Source organism: Panthera onca, chromosome C1, assembly GCF_046562875.1.
Source record: "Panthera onca isolate mPanOnc1 chromosome C1, mPanOnc1 haplotype 2, whole genome shotgun sequence".
Lineage (NCBI taxonomy): Eukaryota > Metazoa > Chordata > Mammalia > Carnivora > Felidae > Panthera > Panthera onca.
Genome location: NC_138346.1, coordinates 5,188,102 through 5,212,944, shown reverse-complemented (window position 1 = coordinate 5,212,944; position 24,843 = coordinate 5,188,102). Strand labels below are relative to the sequence as shown.

The following is a 24,843-nucleotide window of genomic DNA, read 5'->3' as shown; positions in this document are numbered from 1 at the left end:
ACGGAAACACCATTCCCATGTTCTGTGTTTTCCTTTCAAAAACTGGGTTTCTCTTGAGGAGAATACAGGTTCTCAGCCCTTGAATTTATCAAAATCTTGTACACTAGGCACCTGTTCAGCATGAAAAATTCGTTCCCGTTTTGCAAAACCCAACAAGAGAATGATCATTTCCATGCTCTCTGTTTCTGAACTCTGTGCATCGTGTTCCCAGTGAGAGACGATTCCCGAATTTACAAACAAAGCCTACGTTAAAATTCTTCCCTTCTCGGCCACGGGTGATCCTGGCACTGCACGGGAGGCTGTGCACTCTAATCAGAAGTGAACACGGGTCCTTAAAGACAAACACGTAAATCTGAGTTCAGTAGTTGTTTTAAAATCCAGTGGTTGCTGGTCCTAAATACTGAGAGATGCCTCCAGGGCGACAGCCAAGGGTGTATTTTTCCACAAGCGAAGCCCACGTCTATTTGCCCTCCTCACTCCCGGTCTTTCTTGTATAACGAGATTTTTTGTGTGTGGCAGGTGGCAGATTCAAGAAAGAAATCGTCGTTGACGGACAGAGCTATCTGCTGCTGATTAGAGATGAAGGGGGCCCCCCAGAGGCACAGGTAAGTATTACAAGCAAGCGGTAAGCAGCCTTTTCTTTCACGTTTGCTTCAGCGTTGAGGTTCCGATTCAACAGAAATGGCTCTGGAAATCAGGTGTGCTCAGGAAAGGTGATGCAGAAGCCCCACGAACCTGTTTTCTCTAAGAAACGAATCCTGTTGTTCCTTCAGACAAAATCCTAGAGCGAAGTCAGGTCTGCGTGGCTGGTTTTCACTTTGTGTTTTTAAGAAGGAAGGAAAGACACGATTTGCGCTCATTTGTCAACTCCGTTGATTCGACTTCTGGAAAGACCCATAGTCCTCTCCCGTTCCCTGTAAGCGGTTTGCTCCCTGGAGCAGCAGGAGCATTGAGAAAGTGGCTGGTCCGAAATCGGGAAATCCGATGTTGGGGGTGGGGGATTCTGCTCACTGGGCCTCTTGGCACAAGTCTGCCTCCTCTGAACACCGGCGTGCAGCCCAGTGTGGTGTCTCCGGAAGTTCCCTGAAGGCTGGGCATCCTGGAAATACAAAAGCACAGGTGGCGGTTTACCTGATCTCCGGGGCCTTATTTTACTTGCATAATAATTTACTGGCCAAGCGCATAGTGGTAGCTGAATCCAGGAGCGGTGGGCGAATGCCTGCCCCGTGTGGGTCGGCTCATGTAACCCTCGAGACGACCCTGCGGGACGATGTGCTGAGGAGTCCCGTCTCCACCGCGGACGCCGAGGCCGGGACTTCTTGCCCAAGGGTGGACGTGGTGAAGGGGCACAGACTCCGGGGCTCTGCCTGTGAATGGCACCAACCTGGGGGTAGAACCATGACTCCCCCCCGCCACTGGAGTCTCAGTCTGGGCGTCTTGCCGTGAGAACACATTTACTCGGTTAACTGAGGACCAGTCCTTTATTCCGGACGTACTGTGTTCAGGGCCGTTATTTAGCCCAGCGGCTCCCCTCATTAAAGATTTCTACCATGGGGGGCTGTCAGTATGGAGCCTTTTACAGCTGACCGACAGGATTTTGTACACAATTAGGCAGAGCATGCTTGGATATTCAAGGGGGAGAAAGTCCTGTTTTTAAGTTACTGTTCCCAGGCACGTGGAGGCGTGATCTTTGTTTTCATTGTTTCCGAATATTTCCTGGAGTTTACCCAAGCATAATGGCTTCACGAATGAAGTCGTAAGACTTTTTTGGGGCTACTAATGTCATCCTAGGGTTGTGTAAAAACTCTGCCAATCAACTGGCTTTTGTGTGTGGCAGTTGCCAGGGGAGCCACGGGGGTGGGTTGGGGGGGTTTACGGAGTGCTCACCACCTACTAGGCGCTGGGCAGTGAGCGCCCCCTTGGGAGAATGCGGTGTGGCGTGCACTTCCCAGCCTCGGTCTGGTCCCCGGGTCCACGATTGCTCTTCAGATGCGTGGGGACACCTCACCTCACTGCTCGGAAGAGAAAGGAAAAACATACCTCCAGGTAGAGAGAGGGCAAGGTAGGTGCCCTGTGTCAGCCTGGGTCCTGGGTGCTCTGCTGGGGCGGCGGGCCTGTCCCGGGATCCGTTCTTCCCAAGATTTTGATCTCATCTCAGTTTTTCATTTGGACTTCACGTATATTTATGTTTTTATCACGTATAATTTCCACATATAAGCGAATACGCTTATCAGTTAACACATGAAGTCAGAGCTTCCCCCCCCACCTCCAAATTCCCCCACGTATATCCGAGCTTGTACCTTGGCTGTAAAAACTTACTTAGGAGCTGTGGCTTCTCAGAGAAAGGAAACAGGATTAACGTTACTATTACTGATTTTTCCATTTTCCCTTGGAAAGTGGAGGATCTCTGGTGCCGGCCTGACCGGCTCGTGATTCTGCTGTCGCAGTCACGTGCGACCCTGGGAGGCCGCTGAGGGTCCAGGACCTTCCGTTCCGCTGCTCCGGCCTTACTTACAAGGCGGTCATGCGCACTGAACAGGCTCATCCGCGCCTGGCAGCTCAGTTGTTCGCCCCGAGGCACATTTGCTGTAGCTTCCCCTGGATGCGTGGAAAACAAAAACAAAATGGCCCAGAGTCAGGTGGTTGTGGAGTTGGAGAGGCTCTGCTACGAGGCTGGGTTTGCCTCACATTTGTGGGACCGCCCTTGGCTGGATCAGGACGGAGGGTAGAGGGTCCCACGGGGAGGCATGTCTGGTTTGCAGTCCTCGGAGACGGGGTGGCCTGGGTGGGAAGGGGGGGAGGGTCCCGTTCCAGGCTGTTACGAGAAGGACGTCAGCGACGCCACAGCAACGTGTTACAGCCAGAGTCCGGCCTCAGGCTCGGCCTGACGGAGGGGTCTGCCGGCCACGTGTCCTCTGCTCACGAAGATGCCATTCCCACCCTTTCTGTCCCCGAGCCTCGTCACTCAGTTTCTTCTCTCCTCCCCTTCTTCTCTCCCCAGTTTGCCATGTGGGTGGACGCTGTTATATTTGTCTTCAGCTTAGAGGATGAGATCAGCTTCCAGACTGTTTACCACTACTACAGTCGGATGGCCACCTACCGGAACACGAGCGAGATCCCCCTGGTTCTGGTGGGGACCCAGGGTGAGTGCCATCTGCACGCAGGTTGAGTTTAAAGGATTCCAACACTTGAGCAGTGAGTGGAGTTGTGGCCTCTGTTTTTGGTGTGGAGGAATCTGAAAATGCTTCGAAGAAGAAATAGTTTCCTCCTGAAGGCTTTTTCCAGTGAGAATCCACGAAACTGAAATTGTCACATTTCCTGAATTGATTCTGTGGAGAAAGCACTTGGTCAGCAGCCTCAGAATAAAACCCTCCCCCAGTGCCCTAGGGAAAATAAAATCTGTTTTCTATCGTTTTCTGTAGGAGGGGTATCTTAATTCTTTTGGTTACATAAACCAATTAATAGGCAATTAAAAGGTTTATTTTACCTTCTGGTGCATCTTTAAAATTCTACCAATCTCTTATATACAGCAGAGTTTTGTTTTATTTTGCTCCGTCTGTTATGTGTCATGATCTGTAGCTAGTTTTTTTTTTCACCTAACAGGCCCCTCAGAGTCTAGAATTAACCCTGTGTGAGTACGTTTCTTCTTTTCTTCTAGGTCACTTAAAACTTGGCCTCTTAGCAGAGTGCAGCCCTTAAGTGTCCTTGTTCTCAATCAGATTCACTGACGTACCGGTGTCTGCGTCTGGGTCTTCAGTAAGAGGCCACATAGAATGTTTTTAAGACCCAGATGGCAGGTTGACTTTAAAAACTGCTTTGTCAGCAACGGGGGCAACTTAAAACATAATCGTGTCAAGAAAACTTGGATTATACCTTCATTTTTGTTGTTGTTATTCACACCCTGTTTTTGTTAGAACGTCCACATCTGGTCTCCCTTTCTCCAAGCCCTGATGTGACACTTTTCTAAACAGGCACTCGGCTGTGTCGAAGAAGCTGTTTGTGTGCTACCGGCTCTAGTGTGCGGAGAGTGAGCTCAGGCAGATGAGCCCCGGGCATGGGACGGGTGTGTGTGTTGCAAGAATGGAAGTAGCAAGAAACCAACTGAAAGCATCATCTGTGTGCTAGATATGAAATGTTAGAGTCAGGGTTTCATGGGGAGCCCCCCCCCCCGCCCCCCGGCCGCCCTCTTGCAGCCAAAGCTGCAAGTGGTCCCAGCCCTGAAGCCTTGAGAGCAGGTGGATTCCACCTACAGCCCGATGGGAAAGACGTTCTTTAGGCCCGAGCGCCCCCTAGTGGTCCCTGGGAAACAAGGGCGCGCCAGTACGGAGTTGGCATGTTTGAGGTGGCATCCTGAAAATTCTTAGTAGTGTTTTACAGTGGGTGGCCCGTCTAGAGCAGATCCTGCTTTAAAGCTTCCCTGAAGATGCAGCGACTCCTTCCCAACGAGCACCACTCCGGCAGGCGAGCCCAGGGTATTTCTGAGCAAAATCAGAGACCGGGTGTGGGCATCTCCTTAGTGCCTGCCCGAGTTAAGGGGTTTCTATTTATGACTCAGAATGTCTTTTTTTCTGGGGACTCACTGTGAGAGGGAGCAGGGACTTGTTCAGCCCAGGCCAGAAGGCTGCATGTGATCATTTGTTGTCGTCTTACACAGCCAGGTTTTGGGTAGTGGAGAGTGGAGTGTCCTGTCCCTGGGTGTTGGGGCCACGCAGTCCTGGCATCGGGGCATCCTGGCTGTGTGACCTTGACTGCCACCTCCTGTGGCCGGGGTTAAGTGGAGGAACTTCTGTAAGGCACCGGAAGCATCCGTGGGCACATACACGGAAGATAAGTGGTTGCTGTTATAATTGTTACAGCTTAGTAATCAGCTTTAGTGAGGTCCTGATTGGGATGCCAGAAGCACGGCTCTCTCTCTCTCCCCTTCCTTGGGGATGAGCGGGGCCGTCTGTATCCCACCTCAGCCGAAGGAGGGCATATCCATGTCCCCCACCAGGATGGTCCGTGTCTTTGTAGAGGAGGCTGACGGAAGGCTCCGTAGAGGCTCTGGGGAGGCCCTAACGTGGTCCCTGACTGCAAGGACCTACCCCTTTTTATTCCTGCTGGCGGTAGAAGCATCTGTTGAGTGAGCGCATTTTGCCTGAAGAGGCCCCGGGTGAGTGAGCACCTGAGCCAGGGAGCCCGGGTGGAGGAGGGATTCCTGGCAGTCTCCTCACACTCGTTTGTGAGACGTCGTTCATACTTCAGCATAGCCCCGTCCCAAACGAACGGGACGTGAGTGAGTATTAGCAATTAGGCAAGTTCCCCTTGGTCCTTGATCAGACCTTTAATTTCCACAGTGCCCCAGACGCCCCCCAGTGGCGAGATGGTGGAGTGAGTGTGGGCTTTCTGGAAGGTTCCACCCCCAGGTACCTTTTACTGCTCACAGACTTGCTTTCTGTGAAGCCTGCTCGTTTGTTGTGCTTTTGCACAGGTTTTGTGGGATGCTGGAGATACAAGGTGGGTCAGGTTATAGATGAGGGACTCTGAGCTTCTCTCCCCGGTGTTTGGGGTTGGTGGCCTGGAGGTAGGAGGTTCTGGAATGGGAAAGATAACAATTATGTTCATTCTTTAAGGACGCCTGGCATGTGGCGCGGCCTCATCCACAGGCGGGAGGAGGGGCTCTGTGGGAATACGTGTCCACTCGTAGAGTCAGGGAGCCTGTGTGAGGGTCCCGTCAGGGCACAAGACATTTCCGAATGAGGCGGCTGTGTAACGTGTGACGAGCAGGTTCTATTTTAAATGCCTGCAGATTAAATTTATTTGAGAGAAAGGCACGAGCCCTGAAAGGATACAGAGTTAGGGTGGAACGAAAAACAAGGCTTGTGTCGCCCTGACTGAAACGAGGTGCAGATACGACACGGCCACACCCGTGACGTGTCCCTGTACCCGGGAAGGTGAGACGGGACAGAAGCGGGGTGGGCATCCCACTGAGGAAAGGGGGCCGTGGAAGTGTCCGGGACTCCAGGTGGCGATAAATCATCAGCCGGATTGACAGATTTCAAGCTTTTTTCCCTCCTGTTTCCTTAAAAGATGTTTACACCTTAAAAAAAAAATACATCTTTTTCTTAAGTGTTGTGAAATTTAAGTCAAATTTGTTAACCTGTAAGGCAAGACAGGGCAAGATAGATGTTCTTGGAACAAATCCCTGTAACAGGCCTTGCCAGGGAAAGTTCTGGAACATCTCTCGAGATGGTGCGGGTCATTGTCCGCAAAAGAGGTATGAATCAGAGTTAGTCTTGATTTCTCTGAGGGAAACTGTCAGGTCAGGCCTGTTCCATAGGGCTGAGGATAAAATAGGAAGAAAAGTAAGAAAAAAGAGAAAGAGAGGGAAAAAATGAATAAATTCTTCCCTTAAGATGGCCTTTTTTATGCACTTCCTGCCCCCAAGTAAACAAAACATACAAGGTTGTGGCTGCCTCGTAGGTCTTCTCTTGTGCTGCACTTCCTCTGGGTAGTAGGGAAAATCCCACCAGTGGATTTTTGTTTAAAGAGCAGCTGGGCGTTTCCCGTAGCTCGGGAGCCTTTATGCCGCCGAGAAAGCTTCACGGCAGGAAAAGTCCCTGAAAAGTGCCTGCTGTCTCACACCTAGCTCCACGGCCTTAACATCTTGGCCTTCCTGCGTTGGCGTGTGCCGGGCACGAGGCTGGCGCTCAGCAACTCCCTGGGAACTCATGATAGGACGCATCTGGGATGCTGAGCTAATAAGGGCTGAGTCTTCCTTTTTTAGGGGACTGGTGGCAGGTGCCTGACATGTCTGCTTTGCCGCTCAGACGTCCCCATCTGTACATAGATCCTGTAGGAAGTGGGTCTGCCCAGGAGCGGCTGTGTTAGAACTAACACCCCCCCGACTGCCCCACCTCCCTTCCCACTCCTGCCTCAGTCTCCCTTAAACACACCAGGCGCTCTCCCCCGCAGGTGGTGGCTGGTTGGCCCTGCCGCCTTCCTGTAGATGGGGCTGCCCTGAAAATCACACCGAGCACACAGACCTTCGACCTCCTTCCCTGCCTGACGTGGCTCTGGTGGCCACACTGTATGGTTCAAGGTTGCTCCCCGTCTGCGCCCCGTTCTCTGCCTCCCTCCCCAGCTGACCCCTCTCTCCCCGGCCCACCTCTCCCTCCCTGGCTGACCTGGTAGCCCCTCCGTGAAGCACAGATTTTTGTGTGTTCACTGGGGTAGCCCTGTGCCTGCAGTAGGACCAGACACCTAAGGGCGGCTCTGTGGACACGCACCGAACGGGTGAATGGCTGCACCTGTAGGAATTATGCTCATAGAACGCATTTCGCAGGATGCTTCTTGCACCGAAAGTCACCTGCAAATACCGAGCGTGGGGTGTCTTTTTCCCTTTTATTTTCCTCCGGAGCCACGTTTAACTCTCACGCCTTCCTTCTGGTCTTCCTAGGCGTTCTTTTGTCCCAAATTTCAGAAGCAGGATCCTCTGAAACGGAGTTTTACAAAGCATGACTCTAATAAAATGTTTGAGATTATTACTTGGAGGGTAAGCTAGGTTTTAAAAGCCCCAGGTCCTTAAGTTGCGGGAAGCACCCGAGCTACTCGTGGTCACCCTGTCTTTGCTCGTCTGTTCCAGATGCCATAAGTTCCACGAACCCGCGGGTCATCGACGACGCCAGGGCGCGGAAGCTGTCCAGCGACCTGAAGAGGTGCACGTACTACGAGACGTGCGCCACGTACGGGCTGAACGTGGAGCGTGTCTTCCAGGACGGTAAGCGGCCGGCGCGGCACCGTCCCCCCGGTGGGCGGGGCCCCGTCCACGTGACCGCTGGCCCCGCCCCCGTCCAGAGGAGGCTCTCGGCTGCCTGTGCGCATGTTCAGAAGCCGCAGCCCCCCCCACCCCCCCGCCCGCCCGTTCGCAGGCGCTCCGTGACCTTGGCGTTCAGGGTCAGACGTTTGCAGGTTTCTGCGCGCGGCGTGTCGGACTTGACGCGTTTGCCGTCTCTTCTCCGCCGTGGCTACTGGTTCTTAATTCAGGCTTGTTCCTAAAAACGGCCTACGTATTGCATGTTGGGCTTTGAGGAGGATAAACAGAAAGAGTAAAGAGAGCCAAGCGTGGACCGAAAAAACCCAAAACAGAACAAAAGCCCAATCGCACATCGTTCCGACTCGTGGCTGGGAGCCAGCGCCACGGGGCAGGAATTGTTTCTTTGTGACTGAATTCATTAGTCACCCCCCTGCTAATCCCGGACCCCCGGGACAGGGGGGCGTCAGACAGGAGGCTCTCCGGGAGCAGCGCAGGGTTCCATATGGGGGGGGGGGGGGGCAGCAGCCCGGGCACAGACTCCGATGCCAAGTGTGGGCTGGGAAGGGGGTGGGGTGGATGGAGACTTGGTTTCTTTGGTCTAGGGGGGAGGGGGGCGTCGGGAAGGTCTGGGGGAAAGCCGCTTCCCCCGGAGGGTCCCGCTTCTGGTCGCGGTCGTGGGGACTAAAGGCCGGGTCACCCCCTGCTCGGGCTCACATCCGCGGCGGCAGAGCAGACCACCCGAGCAGCCGGGTCACCCCGGCCTTGCCGGGCACCAGTGCGAGTCGTAGTGACAGGCCTGCGCTTGCGGGACAACGTGCGAACGCTCGTCTAAATGTCCGGATTCGTTTTCAGTCGGGGCTGTAGGAATTGCACACTGTGACCTGTTTCATTACATCGCAAAGGTGACCGTTTTCACACAGCACGTTTTCTTCCCCTTTCCTTAAGCACCGCCATGCTCTAGGCTTTTCGCCTCTTTTCTTCGTGCAGTGGCCCACCCTCACCCCTTCTCACAACGTGTGTTCCAGAGACCTTTGTACCTGCAGTCTTCACTGTCTCCCCAGGGCCCGCTCGGAAACCGCAGCATCCCGCCGAGGGCCCTGGGGTCTCCCGGCCCTTCCTCCTGCTCCGCACGTTTGGGGGCCCCCTCGGGCTGTACCCATCCCTGCTGGGTGGTGGGGCCCCCGTGGAGCCCGTGCGGGCCCGTGTTTGCAGCACCTTGAACGGTCGCCCGTGAAGAGCCCCGCACAGAAGCGTGTGGGGTCCCGGGAGGGTGTCCCGCGGGGCAGGCTCGCCATCTTCCACCAAGCAGCCCAAACCCTGTGCGACCAAACTGTCACACGTGAAGGTCCCCAAGCTTGGGCCCACGACCGAATCTGGCCAACAGCCTGTTTCTGTAAGTAGTGGTTTCGGTGGCCCCGGCTGGGCCGCTTTTGTTACCACTGCTCAGTTGAGGGGTGGCAACTAAGACGTCAGGGCCCCACGAAGCTTGAAACGGGGACCCTCTGGCCCTTGGTGGAAAGCGCGTCGGTCCCTGATGGGGATGTTCGGAATTTCCTTGTATGGGTGAGCTTATTCTCCGCAATGATTGCCTCACTTGTGCGTTTATCGCAAACGTGAACTTCCCGTAAGTAAGTGGACGCATACACCATAATCCTAAGAATTAGTAAATAGTAGGGGAGGCCAAGATTGTTATGCGTCCCTGCCCTGCCTCCAGAGTGTGTGCAGAAGCACTTTGTTGTCCGCAAGTTGGGATGCCAGCAAGGGGAGGGGAAGGGCCTTTCCAAACATCATCATCTCATGTAATATTAAGGTGTTGCTGTTGTTGGGATTTGAATGGTGAAGCATGTTACGCTCTTGGGAGTTTTCCCAGGCTTGGGAGGTTTTCAATACGTTTGTTTTGTTACTTCTGCTTTTAGAAATAATGCCTTCCTGTTAAACATTTGGATTGTACAGAGTCAGAAAAGGAAATAAGGCTCACGATATGACAGCTTCTGTGACTATTGTGATTTTGTCCTTAAAATATCTTTATATGAAGATAAGTTTGAAAAATAAAATTAGAGTTGGGGCACCTGGGTGGCTGAGTCGATTAAGCAACTGACTCTTGGTTTTGGCTCAGGTCATGATCTCGTGGTTTGTGGGTTTGAGCCCTGCGTTGGGCAGAATCTGCTTGGGATTCTCTCTTTCTCTCTCTCTCTCAAAATAGGTAAATAAAACTCAAAAAAAAAAATAAGGGTTTACTCTTATTTTGTAGGGTAATTATGTGGTATATCTTTTTATTAGGTCATACATAAACCCCTTAATTGTTACCGATAAAAGTTATTGACTGAGTGGAGATTGTGCTTGGTACTTAGAAATCATGAACGTTAAGAATCTGTATTAGTCCTTAAGGAAAAAACACCCCGTAGGGTTCAGAGTTCAAGAAATCAAGGCTCAGAAAAATGACGTAGCTGGACCAAAAGCTTTGGGCCTGGATTGGACGCCTGTCTTGGGACCAAGAGCCCAGAGCCTTAACCATCCTGTCATTACACAGCAGGGACCTGGGTCCTGCCCACTCACCTGGGGGAAGGCTGGGCAGAGTGGCTTCGGGGACGCAGGTTCACTGCACACTCACTGACACTGTTCATGTGGATCTGTCTTTCGGTTTTCCGGCAAGCCTTAGGACTTGTTTTTATTTACGCACTCTTTATCGTTGCATTGTAGAAAGAGAAAGAAGGGGCACGTGGTTTCTTTGTAAGGTTTAGCTTATTGCTGGAGAAAAAACAGAGGCTGGACTGTTACCCCAGCAAGACCTTATTTGTACCTGCCCCTGCCGGCCAAGCATTCTAGTCCCCTGGCTCCCCGGGTTTCTGCTTTAAGATACCAGGGACTTTTAGTCTTTGCTTCTTTAACTTTGCCTTCTTAGTGTCCTAAAACTGAAGACAGAATGTTTACTTTTCTCTCCGTGGTGTCGTTTTCAAATGGCTCTCGGAAAGTAATTCAGGAGGGAGCATCCTTATGAGCCCCAGCGGGGTCAGGAGGCAGGGAGGTAGATGGATCCATTTGTTCATTTGTTTATTCTTTGAGTCCCTCACCTGAGCACCAGCCTTGCCTGCACCGTGCCTCTGGTTCGGGGTAGAGAACAGGGAGGGCCTTGGCGAGGTGAAAATTCAAGTACCCAGAGACCTAAGCTTGCACCTTGCCCTAGGGTGGAGGGGGCGAGTGACGGACAAGGTTGCTTTCTGTCACCTGCTCGCAGAGGTTCGGGATCACCCTTGACCCGACTCCTGCCGAGTGTGTGTGGCTCGCACAGCAGAATTATCTGGCCCCCACAGGGGGTCTTATAAATAAGATTCCCCTTCGGAGAATGCACGTGCTCACCGGTTCTGCATCTGGGCTGCCGGGTCTCGTGGGGGCGTGGTTACCCATCTGTTTGGAGAGCCCTACAGGAGCCCTGGGCCACCAAAGTCTGGACCAGAGGGGATTGAGGCAACCTGGGGCTGCACGTGCCCACCCCCCCACCCCCCATGTCTCTCAGTCTGTCTAGTTCTGTGCAGTTCTGTTTGCCCCCGGTGTGTCTGGGAGATCAGCAACAAGCTTTTGTATTTTTAACATTATAATGGTGATTTCCGGGTCGGCATTAGATTTTTCAGAAGCCCCGGGTTGTCTGTTCTCTCAGGGCCTGGATACATGAAGATACAGGATTACAGGAGAATAAAGTTCATTCTCTGTAGACGTCATTCCTCTGATGTTAGGGTTCTTACTGAGAAGGGTTTCCCTCACTTCCTGAGGCAACGAGCTGAGTGGGAGAAGGCCTTGCAGCGACACATCTTTTGTGCCATGTTAGTTGAGCTTCCGGCTAAGGGTGGTGGGAGTTTTCAACCTAGATGTTCAGGGACAACCTACGATGCTTAGGACTCAGTGACAAAAATAAATTCCTCCCCTCGAAGGCCGAGCAGTGCCGAAAGGTAAAAACTCTTGTGTGTAAGCGGTTGAAGAGCCCCTTAGACCATCAACGTGCGCCATCTTGGGAGGAAGAAAGTGGACCCTGCCGCCTTATCCTCATGACAGAGCGTTGGGGATTCTCGTTCCCTCAAAGTGGGTTTTTGGAAATGGTGAATTATTCTCTTTTCTTTTGGAAATTTCTCTTTTGGAAATTTCCTATCCTACGTGAATGTCCTCGCTTACAGTTTGTTTTGCTTCGACGACGGTGCTTGTGTGATGGCCGCGTGTCGGGTGTAGTGAACTGCCACAGTGTAGTTCCCTCCTTCCAACCAAGCAGGAGGTAGAATCAGTTCGTTGTTTGTTTTGACATTTTTTGGCATAGAGCCAGTAGAACCCCTACTTTTTTTTTGGGGGGGGGAGTATATTTTATAATTTTTTAATGATGGGATCTGACTGGTATGTGGTGTTTTAAAGACCCCTGATGTCTAAAGAAAAGTGGTTTCCCTTTCGTACAGAATGAGTAGACCTTTGGTGGTAGTACAAAAGAATTTAGTTTGTCACCCAAGCCCTTTTATGCCCTTGCCCTCTCTCCCTCGCTCCCTCTCCTGAAATGAGTTGATAGATTTGCCTGTATTGTAAAGCAGTATCGTTTTCTATGTGGGTTTCCTGTAACGCATCTGGACACCGGCTGTTCTGTATACCGAATTCAGTATTCTGAGCACGTATATTCTGAAGTTGTAGTCATTTGTTAAATCCCACCGAAAGCATCCTATTAGACGTTAAAGCACACTCCCCTGGAAAGCTTAAACTCCCTACCTTCTTCAGCTTGTATTCGTAGGACAATAGGAAAGCCTGTCTGCAACCTATTCTGCTCCGACAGTAATTGCCAGACCCGGTCAAGATCCGTACTGACCAAGATCTGGATAAATTACAAATTACCATCTGTCAGCTTGACTCTCCCCAGGGCTGCCGAGTTTTGTCACCGTGTCATCCGGTTACGAACTGGACACTGTCCAGTTCGGCGATCCCACGTGGAAGACTGTTCACTCTAGAATAGATGATCTGCGTCGCATTCATAAGAAACGGTTCGGTTTTAGGTGCGTGTGGGTGGAGAGGCTGGGCGACGGCATTAGAGGGCTCTGTCTGCCCATTGCTGGTGCTGCCATAACCCCCGGGCTGGCGCTCGGGCTTCCGGGAGTTACACACCGACGTGCGCTGTCCTGTGGACGGGCCTCTGTCTGACGGCGTGGTCCCGTTCTGGGAGGACCCACATCAGGCTCCCGGCACCGTCACGCCAGCTCTTTACAACCGTGTGGCGCTTCACGCTCTGGAAAGCACCTTCGTAAGAAGCTGTTCCCTAGGTGCCCCCCGGCCTGCGGACGGCTCACCTGGGCGCGGGGACCCCCGTGCTACGGGCTGAGCCAGGAGGGGCTGTGTGGCTGGCCCGGGGGTTTTCAGGAAGTCAGGGAGCCTCCCTTTGCTTTCTGGCCTTCGCTCCCAAAGACGGAAATCCTGATGTGCACAGAATCAATCCCATTCCCCATGAATTGTATGCGGCTGCCTGGTCCTCATTACGGGAGCGGCCGGCATGGGAGTAGCTGTGTTCACGAGCCCGGTTTGTACAACCTAATTGCATGTATTAGAGCGTCATTAAGTGGGAGCAATCTTCGGGGACTTTGGTCTGAGTGCCGCGTGGTGTTCTGCTGACGCCGCCGTCTTTTGTTTGTGCCGCTAAAGGATGTGTCAATTAGGCCTATTCCATGCTTTCTGGGAACCGGCGTAATTTCCATCGTGGGGGTGGCCTCTTTTATTATTTGTGTTGTGGCTGCTGTTTTTCTCTTTATTGTGTTGAGATTAGATCGGAGTCCATTTATTTTTGTGTTTGGTAGATTTCTTTTTCCAAAGGAGTGCTTTCAAAAGTAAGATTTTTCACGTTTAAAGGCAAGCCATATGTCTGTGTACATTGGCATTTAAGAATACATACTGAAAAGGTGAACTGAGTCCTGAAGTGTCTGTTCGTTTGTATTTTTTTTGTCATTTGTAATAATGACTGATATTTATGTCACACTCCAAGGACTTGATGTCAAATAGTAGATCTTAATAGGCCCTGTTTACAGCCGACGTCAGCCTGCGTGTCCTTTACTGACCATGGCTTTGTCTGTGCCTCTGTGCCCGTCGCTGGCCCCGTGTCCCCATGCCCCGCCCCCCCCGCCCTTGGAGCATGCTCACTGCCCCCCCCCCCCCCCCCCCCCCCACTGCACCGAAAAGTTGTACATTCAAGACTTCCCCGGGACAGATGGGTAGTTAGTTAGTTTATATTATGACGGGGTAAATTTCAGCTGCTTAAATTACACTTTATTCAGGGGCGTTCATATTGAAAATTGTTTTTTAATGTTTATTTATCTTGAGAGGAGCAGAGGGCAGGCAGAGAGAGAGGGAGAGAGAGAATCCCAAGCAGTCGCAGTGCAGAGCCTGACACGGAGCTCGTACCCACGAACCGTGAGATCATGACCTGAGCCGAAATCAAGAGTTGGACGCTTAACCACCTCAGCCACCCAGGCGCCCCTAGGGGTTAGTATTTTAGAACTTCCTAAGAACAAGGGTGAGAGTTACATACATATGGCCCAAACGGGAGAAAGGAAGAGAAGGAAAACACTCAACAGGTTCCTCTACAGGGAATTCGTTGAGTCCAGTGCCACGGGCGTGGCCCCAGTTTGGCCGTCGTTCTGCTGTCATCATTAACCACAAGCGTCGTTGCCTGTCGCTGCCTGGCGGCTTCTAATGTGGTCGGATCCCATGGAAGTTAGAACCTGCAAGTTGATTCCAAAAGGGCCATGTCTGGCTCATGGTTTATAACCTCTCATTAAATGGAAGAGATACCTAGCTGGAGCTAACACGAAGCAGACTTTGGGTCGAGGCTGTGGGTGGGAAGCGTATATGCGCGGTGAGGAAGAATCTGTAGCTTTGGGTGGGTCTTTCTGTTTCTGCCGTAGCCCTTGGTTATGTTTGGATGGGAAAGTGCGTGAATGATTTACACTGATTCGTTGTATGAAGCATGACGTTGTCAATACCCTTTATATACGTGCATTTTTTTAATGTTTATTTCTGAGAGAGAGACAGTGCATGAGCGGGGGAGGGTGGAGAGAGAGGGAGACACAGAATCCGAAGCAGGCTCCAGGCTCTGAGCTGTCAGCACAGAGCCCGACGCGGGGCTTGAACTCACGGACCATGAGATCATGACCTCAGCCGAAGTTGGACACCTAACCGACCGAGCCACCCAGGCGCCCCCGTATGTGCATTTTTTTTTAATGTTTATTATTTATTTTCAGAGAGGGGAAGAGCATGAGTTGGGAAGGGTCAGAGAGAGAGAGGGAGAGAGTGAATCCCAAGCAGGCTCCACACTGCCAGTACAGACCCCAATGCAGGGCTTGATCCCACGAACTGTGAGATCATGACCTGAGCTGAAATCAACAGTCGGATGCTTAACCGACTGAGGCACCCAGGCGCTCCTGTATGCTACAGCACTTTTAAATTTGGTTTATTTCTTACAGAGATGCTTTCTCTATAACGAAGTTAGATCACAAAATGAAATAATACCAAAGCTGAAATAATCAGCATTAGCTGTAGTAAGTCATATTTTCAGGGGCTAAAAAAAAGCAAAAGCAAAACCAAGAGAATAACAAAAGAAGTTTTGAATTAGTATTTTTAGGGGAAAAAAGTTTGAGTTAAAAACTTCTTGGAGTTGAGAAGCGGTGAACATACATGTTATGGACGAGCCAGACATCTGGCACTTGATCTGCCTGACAAACGGGGAATTTGTGAAGTTAAGCTGAGACTAGTGACCGGGTGACAGTGAACACTGTCAGGGCTCATTTGAGAACTTGTTGAAGGTGATGACCTTGGAATAATCTGAGTGTCTTAAGATATTGTTTTGAATTGGACACAAGTCACAAGTATGATATCAGCTTGTTTCTTGTTTGGAGTCTCTTTGTCCAGAAACTCCGTTTTGAGAGTTTCTCTCTCACCCGTTGAACTGAACAGTGGACCCAGAGGCTGGACTTTTCAAGAGGGATTATGTCCTTTGAATATCAGTTGATTTGCCTAAAATCTTATATCCAAAGGGAAAATGTTTAGGTAGGGGGCAGTATCTCAATTACGGGTATGATTCACCGACTGTAGCTGCTGGCCCTTACGATACAGAGTTATGTGTGAAACTCGATAATTTTTTTTTAATTTTTTTTTTTAACATTTATTCATTTTTGAGACAGGGAGAGACAGAGCATGAACGGGGGAGGGTCAGAGAGAGAGGGAGACACAGAATCTGAAACAGGCTCCAGGCTCCGAGCTGTCAGCACAGAGCCCGACGCGGGGCTCGAACTCACGGACCGCGAGATAGTGACCTGAGCCGAAGTCGGCCGCTTAACCGACTGAGCCACCCAGGTGCCCCGAAAGTCGATAATTCTTAAACTCATTTATGGTGGGGTGGAGGGGAGCATTACAAGGAAAAAGGCATTTTGATTCTTTCAAATAACATCCAAAGAAGTCCTCTTAAAGTCTTGATACCAAGACTGATGTTGTTACAAACAACAAGAGACCATAAATAATCTTCTGTTTCACAGTTTTGTGGACTTACCGTGTTACTAGAGGCTTTGCTGCACCCTGGTCGGGAACGTGTTGTGCTGTGTTTCCCTTACCGGCAGCCTCGTGCGGGCACCAGTCCCCACACGTGCGCACCTAGACGCCTGCTTTAACTCACACACTGCCAACGCTCCTAGTACGTGTGCTTTATCCTGATTTTCACGTTAAGACCCCTCTCTTTTGCTCCTGGAATTAACTTTATCAATGACACAGAAAACGGTCGTGTTAATACTTGCCTGCGCTGTGGCCTTGGAGCTGGGACGTGCCCCAGGATTCTGTTAACGGCTTGAGCCAGCTTGAATTAGCTTGATGTATCATTAATGCATACAAATGGCTTTTATTTTTGTTCATAATCTGTTCACGATGCCACGGGATTCTGCTCTTCCTAATGTTTTTAAAATGACGAAGCGGTGATGTACTTTTTGACCTATTTAACCCTCCACCGCCTCTGATCAAAAGGATACAAAAATATTACTTAAAAAGCATAGTCGGAAATTGTTGTACTTCGTAGCTGGTGTTTCCAACTTATTTTGAAGTCTTCTGTTAATTTTCTTTCTTCTTTCTTTCTTTCTTTTCTATATTTTTAATTCACATAGAAGCTAGTTAGCGTGTAGTGCAATAAAGATTTCAAGAGTAGTAGAGACCAGTGACTCATCCCCTATGTATGACACCCAGTGCTCATCCCAACAAGTGTCTTCCTTGATGCCCCTCCCCCATTAGGCCATCCCCCCACCCCCAACCCCTCCAGCAACCCTCAGTTTGTTCTCTGTATTTGAGTCTCTTAGGTTTTGTCCCCCTCCCTCTTTTTATATTATTTTTGCTCCCCTTCCCTTACGTTCTTCTTCTGTTTTGTTTCTTAAAATCCACATATGAGTGAAGTCATATGATATTTGTCTTTCTCTGGCTGTGGAGTCTGGTTTATTTTACAACATTATTTCCCCCTAGAGAATACGGACATAGCCAGATTCTGAGTAGCCTCCATTCACTGAGGAATTGTCCGCTAATGACTGGATTAGCAGCCCCGATATGTTTGTTCATGAGAGAGAAGGAAGAGGAATCCTCCAGGGAGGAAACTTGTGAAAGTCTTTGACACTGGAAGGCGTAGCTTTACTCCACGGGCGCTGATACCTGTGCATACTCCTGAGCTGGGTGGGGGAGGGTGCTGGTCAGTGTCACCTCCAAGAGTGCCCGGGGGTCCAACTTGGAGCAGGTGCCGGGCCTCCCCCGAGGCAGGCCTGGGGTCTGCGGTTGGCCCGTGTGGTTCACGCGGCGTCACTGCAGACTTTGTGAAGAGAAGAGGGCGCACCAGCAGGTGTATGGAATCTCCCGGGCTTCAGGGAGAAGTCCGCCGTGCGGAGCGGGTTGAAGCCGTGCTTGTGTGAAGAAAAATAGGCTAAAAGCTTTGATGACTAAGTTGGATTTGTGCGATTTGCTAAAGACAAGGTTTTTAAAGAATATGAGATACGGAAGTAAAGACGGCCCCCAACGCCACCGCCCGGGGGCTGTCGTTACGGGGTGGGGTGTGTGGCCGCGTGCATGCCCGCGTGTTCAGAGAAAGTGGGTTATCGGGCCTCGCGACGTTGGAGAACCTGCTTGATTACATCCGTACTTTTTCTGCAAGAGTTTTCTCATTATTCCATTGCATTCCATTAAGTGAATACAACTACTTTTTGGTCCAATCGCCTAGTAGGTATTTGGTTGTCCCCCCTCCCCATTTATGTGTTTGATTCAGGTTCAGGGCCTCGGTGGAGGGCTCTGTGTTTAAGTCTTTGTCTCCATCCTTAATCCTTTCTTTAGGAGACCGCTCTGGAGGGGAGACTGCCGGCTCAGTGGCCCGCGTGGCCTCATGGCTTTCGGTCCTCAATGTCCCCAAATCGTCCAGGGAGTCGTCCCCGCTCAGGCCTCCTTCTTCTGTACCCTGGCCACACTGGGTATTTTCTGTTTAGAAACGTTCATCATTTATAGATAGAAAAGAATCATAGTGGTTTTTTTTTGTTTTTTTTTTTTTATTCTTCAAAATACTGTTTTCACTAGGTTTGTCTCTCGGTGTAAAAAGCAGCTCCTCTTTGGCAGGCAGGAGTTTGGTCAAGAGATGGGGGTCGGAGGTCTGGCGTGGCAGGTGACACGTGGGAGCAGATGGGCTTCGCTGCTCTTGAAGACGTGGCCTCGGTGCTTCCGGGGGGTTCTCTGCGGCTGGAGCGGCGCAGAGACCGCCCCCGATTCCGTGTGTGGCCGCGATGTCGGAGCTGGGGTTCCCTCCCCCGTCCGGCCCTTCTGGCCCCGCGGTGTTACCTGTGCGCTGCCGCGTGTCCCCTCCGAGACAGACGCCCACAGCGGGGTGCCTTCTGAGGGAAGTGGAGAAAACCCTTCCCGGAGCTTCGTGTCGTGTCAGTGCCCCGGGGGGGTTTGAGGGGCCCCGGAAACCCAGCCTCGTTTCCACCCAGGACAGTTCCCGAGGAGGGCCGCGCCCGCCCCGGGTCCCGGGACTGGTCCGCCGTGCCTGCGGCCGGAGTGCGGGTGCACTGCCCCGGGGGTCGTCCTTCTGCAGTGGCGGCCGGGGACCCCCTCTAGACCAGTTCCCCGAACCCTTGAAGCACATGTCCCCACTGGCGAACGTGAAGATCTTACCTCATCGTTTCACGTTAGATGTGTCAAGATCTGGGAAGAAGACCATTTCATCTTTGCACTTTCTGCAAACGAAAGCAGAAACGTGCATCCTTTTTCCTCCGTCACATCCTGAGTCGGCTCGCCGGCACCGGCGTCAGTAACTCGAGCACGTGGTGGTGGCCTTACCTTTCAAGGCTGCCGTTCAGATGCCACCCACTTTCAGCCACCATCGCACGCTGGCCCCTGCCTTGGGCCCGCGAGCAAACAGCAGCCCCGTCTGACAGAAAAGGGAGCCGTCTGGGGGACCGTCTGGCCAGCTGTCGCATGGTCAGGCCTGGCGCCGTGAGGAGAGCCGGGCGATGGCACCTTGAGCTTCTCTGTCCCAGTCCCCGCGCTGTCAGGTGGCGCCCCCCTGAGGCGCTCTGCAGTTCTTCCTCTCGTACACGTGCCTGCCTGCAGGGGGCGCTGCGTTCCGTCTTCCCACAGCTGTCCTCCTGCAGTCCAAGGGTTTTTCTGGTCTGAGTTTTGGAATTTCAGGAAGCTCCCTCACATTTTACTTCGTGTGTAAACCGTAAGAAAAAAATACTGAACACTGACGCGGTCATCTGGATGCTAGAAATACTCCTGTTCCTGGGCCAAAATTTTGTTATCAAATGCAGCACCAAGGCGCCTTTTGCATTGAAATTCATCTCTTGCCTGAACTGCACACTTGTAGGGTATCATGTCTGGAAGGACGTGAGAGCCTGGCTAGCCTGGCCCTTCACTTTGCAGATGAGCAGGCAGGGCCCATGAGGCCATCCTGCCAGAGCACCGTCAGAAGTGAGAGACTAGGTGTGTCTGTCTCAGCCACATGGTCTTACCTTTGTTCTGGAAGTGTTAAAGGCCACAGATTACATTTTTTTAAGGTTTATTTATTTTGAGAGTGAGTGAGTGGGGGAGAGGCAGAGAGAGAGAGAGAGAGAGAGAGAGAGAGAGAATATCCCACACCGACTCTGCCCTGTCAGAGGAGAGCCTGACATGGGGCTCAGTCCCACGAACCGTGAGATCATGACCCAAACTTAAACCAAGAGTCAGACGCTTAAACGACTGAGCCACCCAGGTGCCCCCACAGATTACATTTTAAAACCTGGAAGTGAATGAAGACGCTCCTTTAGTTATTTTCAATAAAATTGAGCCACATCCCCACTGGGGAATTTGGGGTTACCTATGCCACTGTAATCAACATATGAATTATTTGCGATAAGCTGTGTGATAAAAGTTCATCTGCACATACTGTCTTCACGTAATAGAATATGTGGGTAAGAGAACGTTGGATCTATAAAGAGGTCTCTGAGACTCCATGAAAATATGGCAGAAAGGAAATGTTTGCTTTCAAGTACTTGATTTTGTAATTTAGTGACTTGCCACCAGGGGGCATCAAAAGAGCTCGTAAGGATGGTTCTCGCTGGCGTATTTTTCCCCTTTGCTGTCACTGTGGAGAATACAGACATAATAAAACTAACACAGTGGTTTAAGAGATCATTTAGGCCTGTAATAAGATACAGTCCATAAAGCGTGTGAAGTTACTGGATCAGCAGTACAGGAATACAGAAGTAAAGTTTCATTCATTGGGATGGGGAGGAGGACAAAATAAAGATGAAATGATATATTGTGCGGTTAAAGGGACCCAAATCCCTTCTTGGTTTTTTGTTTCTTGGGTTTTTTTTTTTGCCTTGTATGTAACTTAAGACTTCGAAGAAGATTTGTCAAAAGATGTGTACTTTTTTTACTAGAGTATAATAGACATTTATTATTTAGTCTGTCATATTATTTTTTTAATGTTTTTATTTATTTATTTTTGAGACAGAGACAGAGCATGAGCAGGGGAGGGACAGAGAGAGAGGGAGACACAGAATCCGAAGCAGGCTCCAGGCTCCGAGCTGTCAGCACAGAGCCCGACGCGGGGCTCGAACTCACGAGCTGCGAGATCATGACCTGAGCCGAAGTCGGTCGCCTAGCCGACTGAGCCACCCAGGCGCCCCTAGTCTGTCGTACTCTTAATGGAACTCCCCAAGTGTTCTTTTGGCCTGATGACAGCCCGGGTGTCCCGCTCTAGGGTCTGCGTCCTTGGTCCAACACCAGGTCTGAGCGGGTGGCCATGCAGGTCTGGGGTGAGGCCACTGCCCTCAGTCTCTCCGCTGGGCTCTTGCCCCCCCACTGGGTGGGACGCCGTGGATTCTCCATGGGCCGGAATTCCTGGACAGAGGGAAGGGAGTCAATCGGTTTTGGGAAATGTAGATACTCTTGTGGAAGTGAGGCGAGGTGTGGTGAGGAGTGGCTATGATCCCTGAAGGAGTTGAGGGCCCTTCAGAGAGCTCCCATCTGCTGCTTCTCTGTGCGCCCTGCAGTGGGCTGGGCACGTAGAAGAGCCTCACTTTTGGGGTTCAGGGTTTTCTTTTTTCCTTCCTCTACTTTCCGAAGGTCGAGGGCTTCTCGCTGCTGTTTTCCTCTTGTTGACTTTTTTTGGCTTTTACCCTTTATTTTCTCCCACTACATAAATTCCATTAGAAATTGTAGCAGCTCAGCTCATGACTTTTTTTTCAAAGATTTTTAAAAAACATTTAAGGGGCGCCTGGGTGGCTCAGTAGGTTGAGCGTCTGACTTCAGCTCAGGTCACGATCTCGTGGTCCGTGAGTTCGAGCCCCACGTCGGGCTCTGGGCTGATGGCTCAGAGCCTGGAGCCTGCTTCCGATTCTGTGTCTCCCTCTCTCTCTCTGCCCCTTCCCCGTTCATGCTCTGTCTCTCTCTGTCTCAAAAATAAAATAAATGTTAAAAAATAAAAAATTAAAAAAAAAAAAACATTTAAGAGGGGAGGGCAGAGAGAGAGGGAGAGAGAAAACCCCAAGCAGGTGCCGTGCTGTCAGCACAGAGCCCCATGTGGGGTTCGATCTCATGAACCAAGAGATCCTGACCTGAGCCAAAATCAGGAGTCGGACACTTAACTGCCTGAGCCACCCAGGTGCCCCTTTAGATTTTATTTACGTAATCGCTGTGCCCCACGTGGGGCTCCAACTCGCAACTCGTAGATCAAGAGTCCCGCACTACCAACTGAGCCTCAGCTCATGACATTTTCAATTTCTTTATGTGGTCAGTGGGACTTCCTCCCCTTTTTGCTACGTCAGATGAGAAACCTGTCACATCACAGGCTCTTCTATACAGATGGCGTCTTTTATCAGATTACTTACGAACTGAGTGTTTGGAATTTATAAGGAAGTAACTATAACTCCCAGAGCTCTACAGGCCAGTCCCCGGCGTCGGGTAAACACAGCCGGACACTGAGCAACAGGAGAAGTGAGATAACACGGGGAAATTTCTGCTGTGGGACAGCAGGTTTCACAGTCTAGTCTTTCAGCGCCGTGGAAGGGTGTTGTACCAGCCCCTGAAAGACGAGAATTTGGGGGAAGGGGCCGTGTAGGCGGAGCCCTGGCCCAGGCTCTAGATGCTGCTTCCGCTGCATTTAGTAAAGTCTGCATTCATCCATTTGCAAGGCACTGAGGCGGGTGCCCGGGACCCGCAGGAAATGAGCACGGCTCTGAAGCCAGACGCTTGTCGACCGCTGCGGTGGGATCGTTCTTCACCAGAGCTGCGTGATGGAATTTTTTAGGGAGCAAGGAAATCCTGCTGCAGAAGTACATTGAGCTCCTAAATAATCCCTGATGATAGACCTCCGCGCGTAGCCCAGCCAGTGCGGCCACTGAGAAGAGCCGTGAGTGCAAATCCCCGTCACATCCTAAACGACAACCCCGGATCTTTCCCCGGGGGCTCCCCTTCCTCGGGTTCTTTGTCCTGCGTGCGTGCCGTCAGCCTGTGCCTGAGGGCTGGTGTTAGGGGCATGGTGGCGGGCATGACGCCTGCTTTTGTTTGCTACTCTCTGTCCTCGACAGGCTCTGCCCCTCAAAGGTTCTTAAAGAAATGCAAACAGGTAGTCCGTGCAGCTCACACTGTTGTGCAGCCTGAAGACGATGGGGAAGCCCTTGGAGACGTGAAGCGATGTGCAAAGGGAATCTTCTGGGTAATCCGCAGCTAACTTAACTGCTAGGAAATACGATGGCTCACGTAAGGAGGGACCGTTGGAAAAAGGCAGTCAAACTGCCGTGTGTTCCTGCTCAGGCAACGGTGTGCAAGCCGAAGCTCACTGCTAGCGCTTTCTGTGGCTTGAGTGAGTCTGCCCCGTGAGGCGGGAGGGCAGGACCCTCGGCTGCTAAAATAGCATCACATCCTGTGTATGGATGTTGCTTTTCAGAGTTACGCTTGCAGGTCCGTTTCCGTTAAAATATACAGTTGTGCGTGTTTTATACGTTATCTATTTACATCTATTTAAACATTTTAGTATTTCTCACTAGAATAACAGCCGTTTATAAAAATACAGGAAACTGTGAAGGAGCCAGTTAAAATCGCCTGTGATCCCACCGCCTAGTAAGAAACATTTTATTGAATGCCCGTTGAGTCGATTTTCAATACTTTCAAAACAAAATTGGGACTTTATTCTATATTCTTTTAAATAACCTGCCTTAAAAAGACCCGAAAATAGTTACTCTGTGTTGTTTCGTTTCTTCTAAAGTCTGTGTTTTCTGATATGACACCACAGCATTCCTCCCTCAACTTCTGTTTTACCAGCATGGATTTCCAATCCAGAGACAGAAGGCTGGTCTTGAGACCCACCTTCCAAGACCTGCGTAAAGAATTCTCGGGTGCCTGCCGGCTGGCAGAAATGCCCACTTGCGGCTGAGAACGTCTTCGACTCTTACCTTTTAGATCCCGGGTGCGGTCAGCTGTGACGTCCTGCCCGGAGCACCGGGTGCACAGGGACGCGCTCCCGCATAGGCGTCTGTATCTCCCCGCCGTGTGTGCATGGGGCCCCCTCTCCCGCATCCTGGGCCGTTGCCCTGCGGCCACAAACCGGCCTCCAGATAGTCGTTGCCACCAGAAGTCACTGGCCCGAAAACCTGGGAGTCTCTCTCTTTGCACCGTATATTTCTTATGGGAAATAAAGGAATTGGTATCGTTAAATATACATGAGACAAAAATTACAAAGGACCGGATAGGCCTTTTTTGTCCCCGTCCACTTTCTGGCAAATCAACAGAACTAGGACAGATTCTGTAAAGATCCATTTCTAAGTCTCATGTATCCATTTATCCAAATATAAACTCAAAAGATTCAAATAAAACAGAGGCTCAAATTGAAGGGCAAGTCTTAGAACACTCAGCAGCATTTCGTAATTTTGTTAAAACTGCTCAGAGGGGCTCCTGGGTGGCTCGGTCAGTTAAGCATTTTGGCTCAGGTCATGATCTCAGCAGTTCGTGGGTTCAAGCCCCACATTGGGCTCTGCGCTCTCAGCTTGGGATCTCTCTCTCTTTCTCTGCCCCTCCCCAGCTTGTTCGTGTGCTTGCTCTCAACAGAAAAAAAGAAAAAATATATATAAATTAAAAAAAAACCAAAAAACAAAAAACTACTTAGGAAAGCTGGTAGGTTTGAGTAAAAAACAAAACAAAACAGAATGGCTTTGGTGGGTCATTGGTCCGTGTGAGGGTACTAAGTGTCGAAGTAACAGATTCCAGGGCCCAAGGGTATCTGAGCCACGGCCTGAGACGTGTGGTGGTGAGCCCCTGGTGGTCCCCCCACAGATAGCCACAGCCTCACCCCTGCAGCCTTATGGCAGAATCAAGGCACTTGCAGATGTGGTTAAAGATCTTCAGACGAGGGGCTGGGCCCTGAGCCACAACCACGTGCCTAGTAAGAGGGAGCAGAGTCGTGGCCGCACACAGGGAGAGGACAACGCCGAGGTAGAGACGTGAAGGTTGGGGCGACGTGGCCACACGCCAGGGCTCGCCGGCGGCCCCCA

The 24,843-nt window shown here is 51.1% G+C and overlaps 1 protein-coding gene across 15 annotated transcripts in view; it reads left to right on the top strand.

Annotated features, from left to right (window-relative positions):
* AGAP1 (ArfGAP with GTPase domain, ankyrin repeat and PH domain 1) overlaps positions 1 to 24,843 on the top strand; it is a 550,398-nt gene that overhangs the window by 214,725 nt on the left and 310,830 nt on the right. For all 15 annotated transcript variants that reach the window (XR_013557140.2, XM_078450755.2, XM_078450753.2 and 12 more), the window contains 3 exons: positions 520 to 605; positions 3,002 to 3,143; positions 7,625 to 7,759. Coding sequence is in view for 14 of the 15 variants with exons in the window: in XM_078450755.2 (XP_078306881.1) it covers positions 520 to 605; positions 3,002 to 3,143; positions 7,625 to 7,759 (363 nt within the window). In the remaining variant the exon portion in view is untranslated. The remainder of the gene's footprint in view (positions 1 to 519; positions 606 to 3,001; positions 3,144 to 7,624; positions 7,760 to 24,843) is intronic.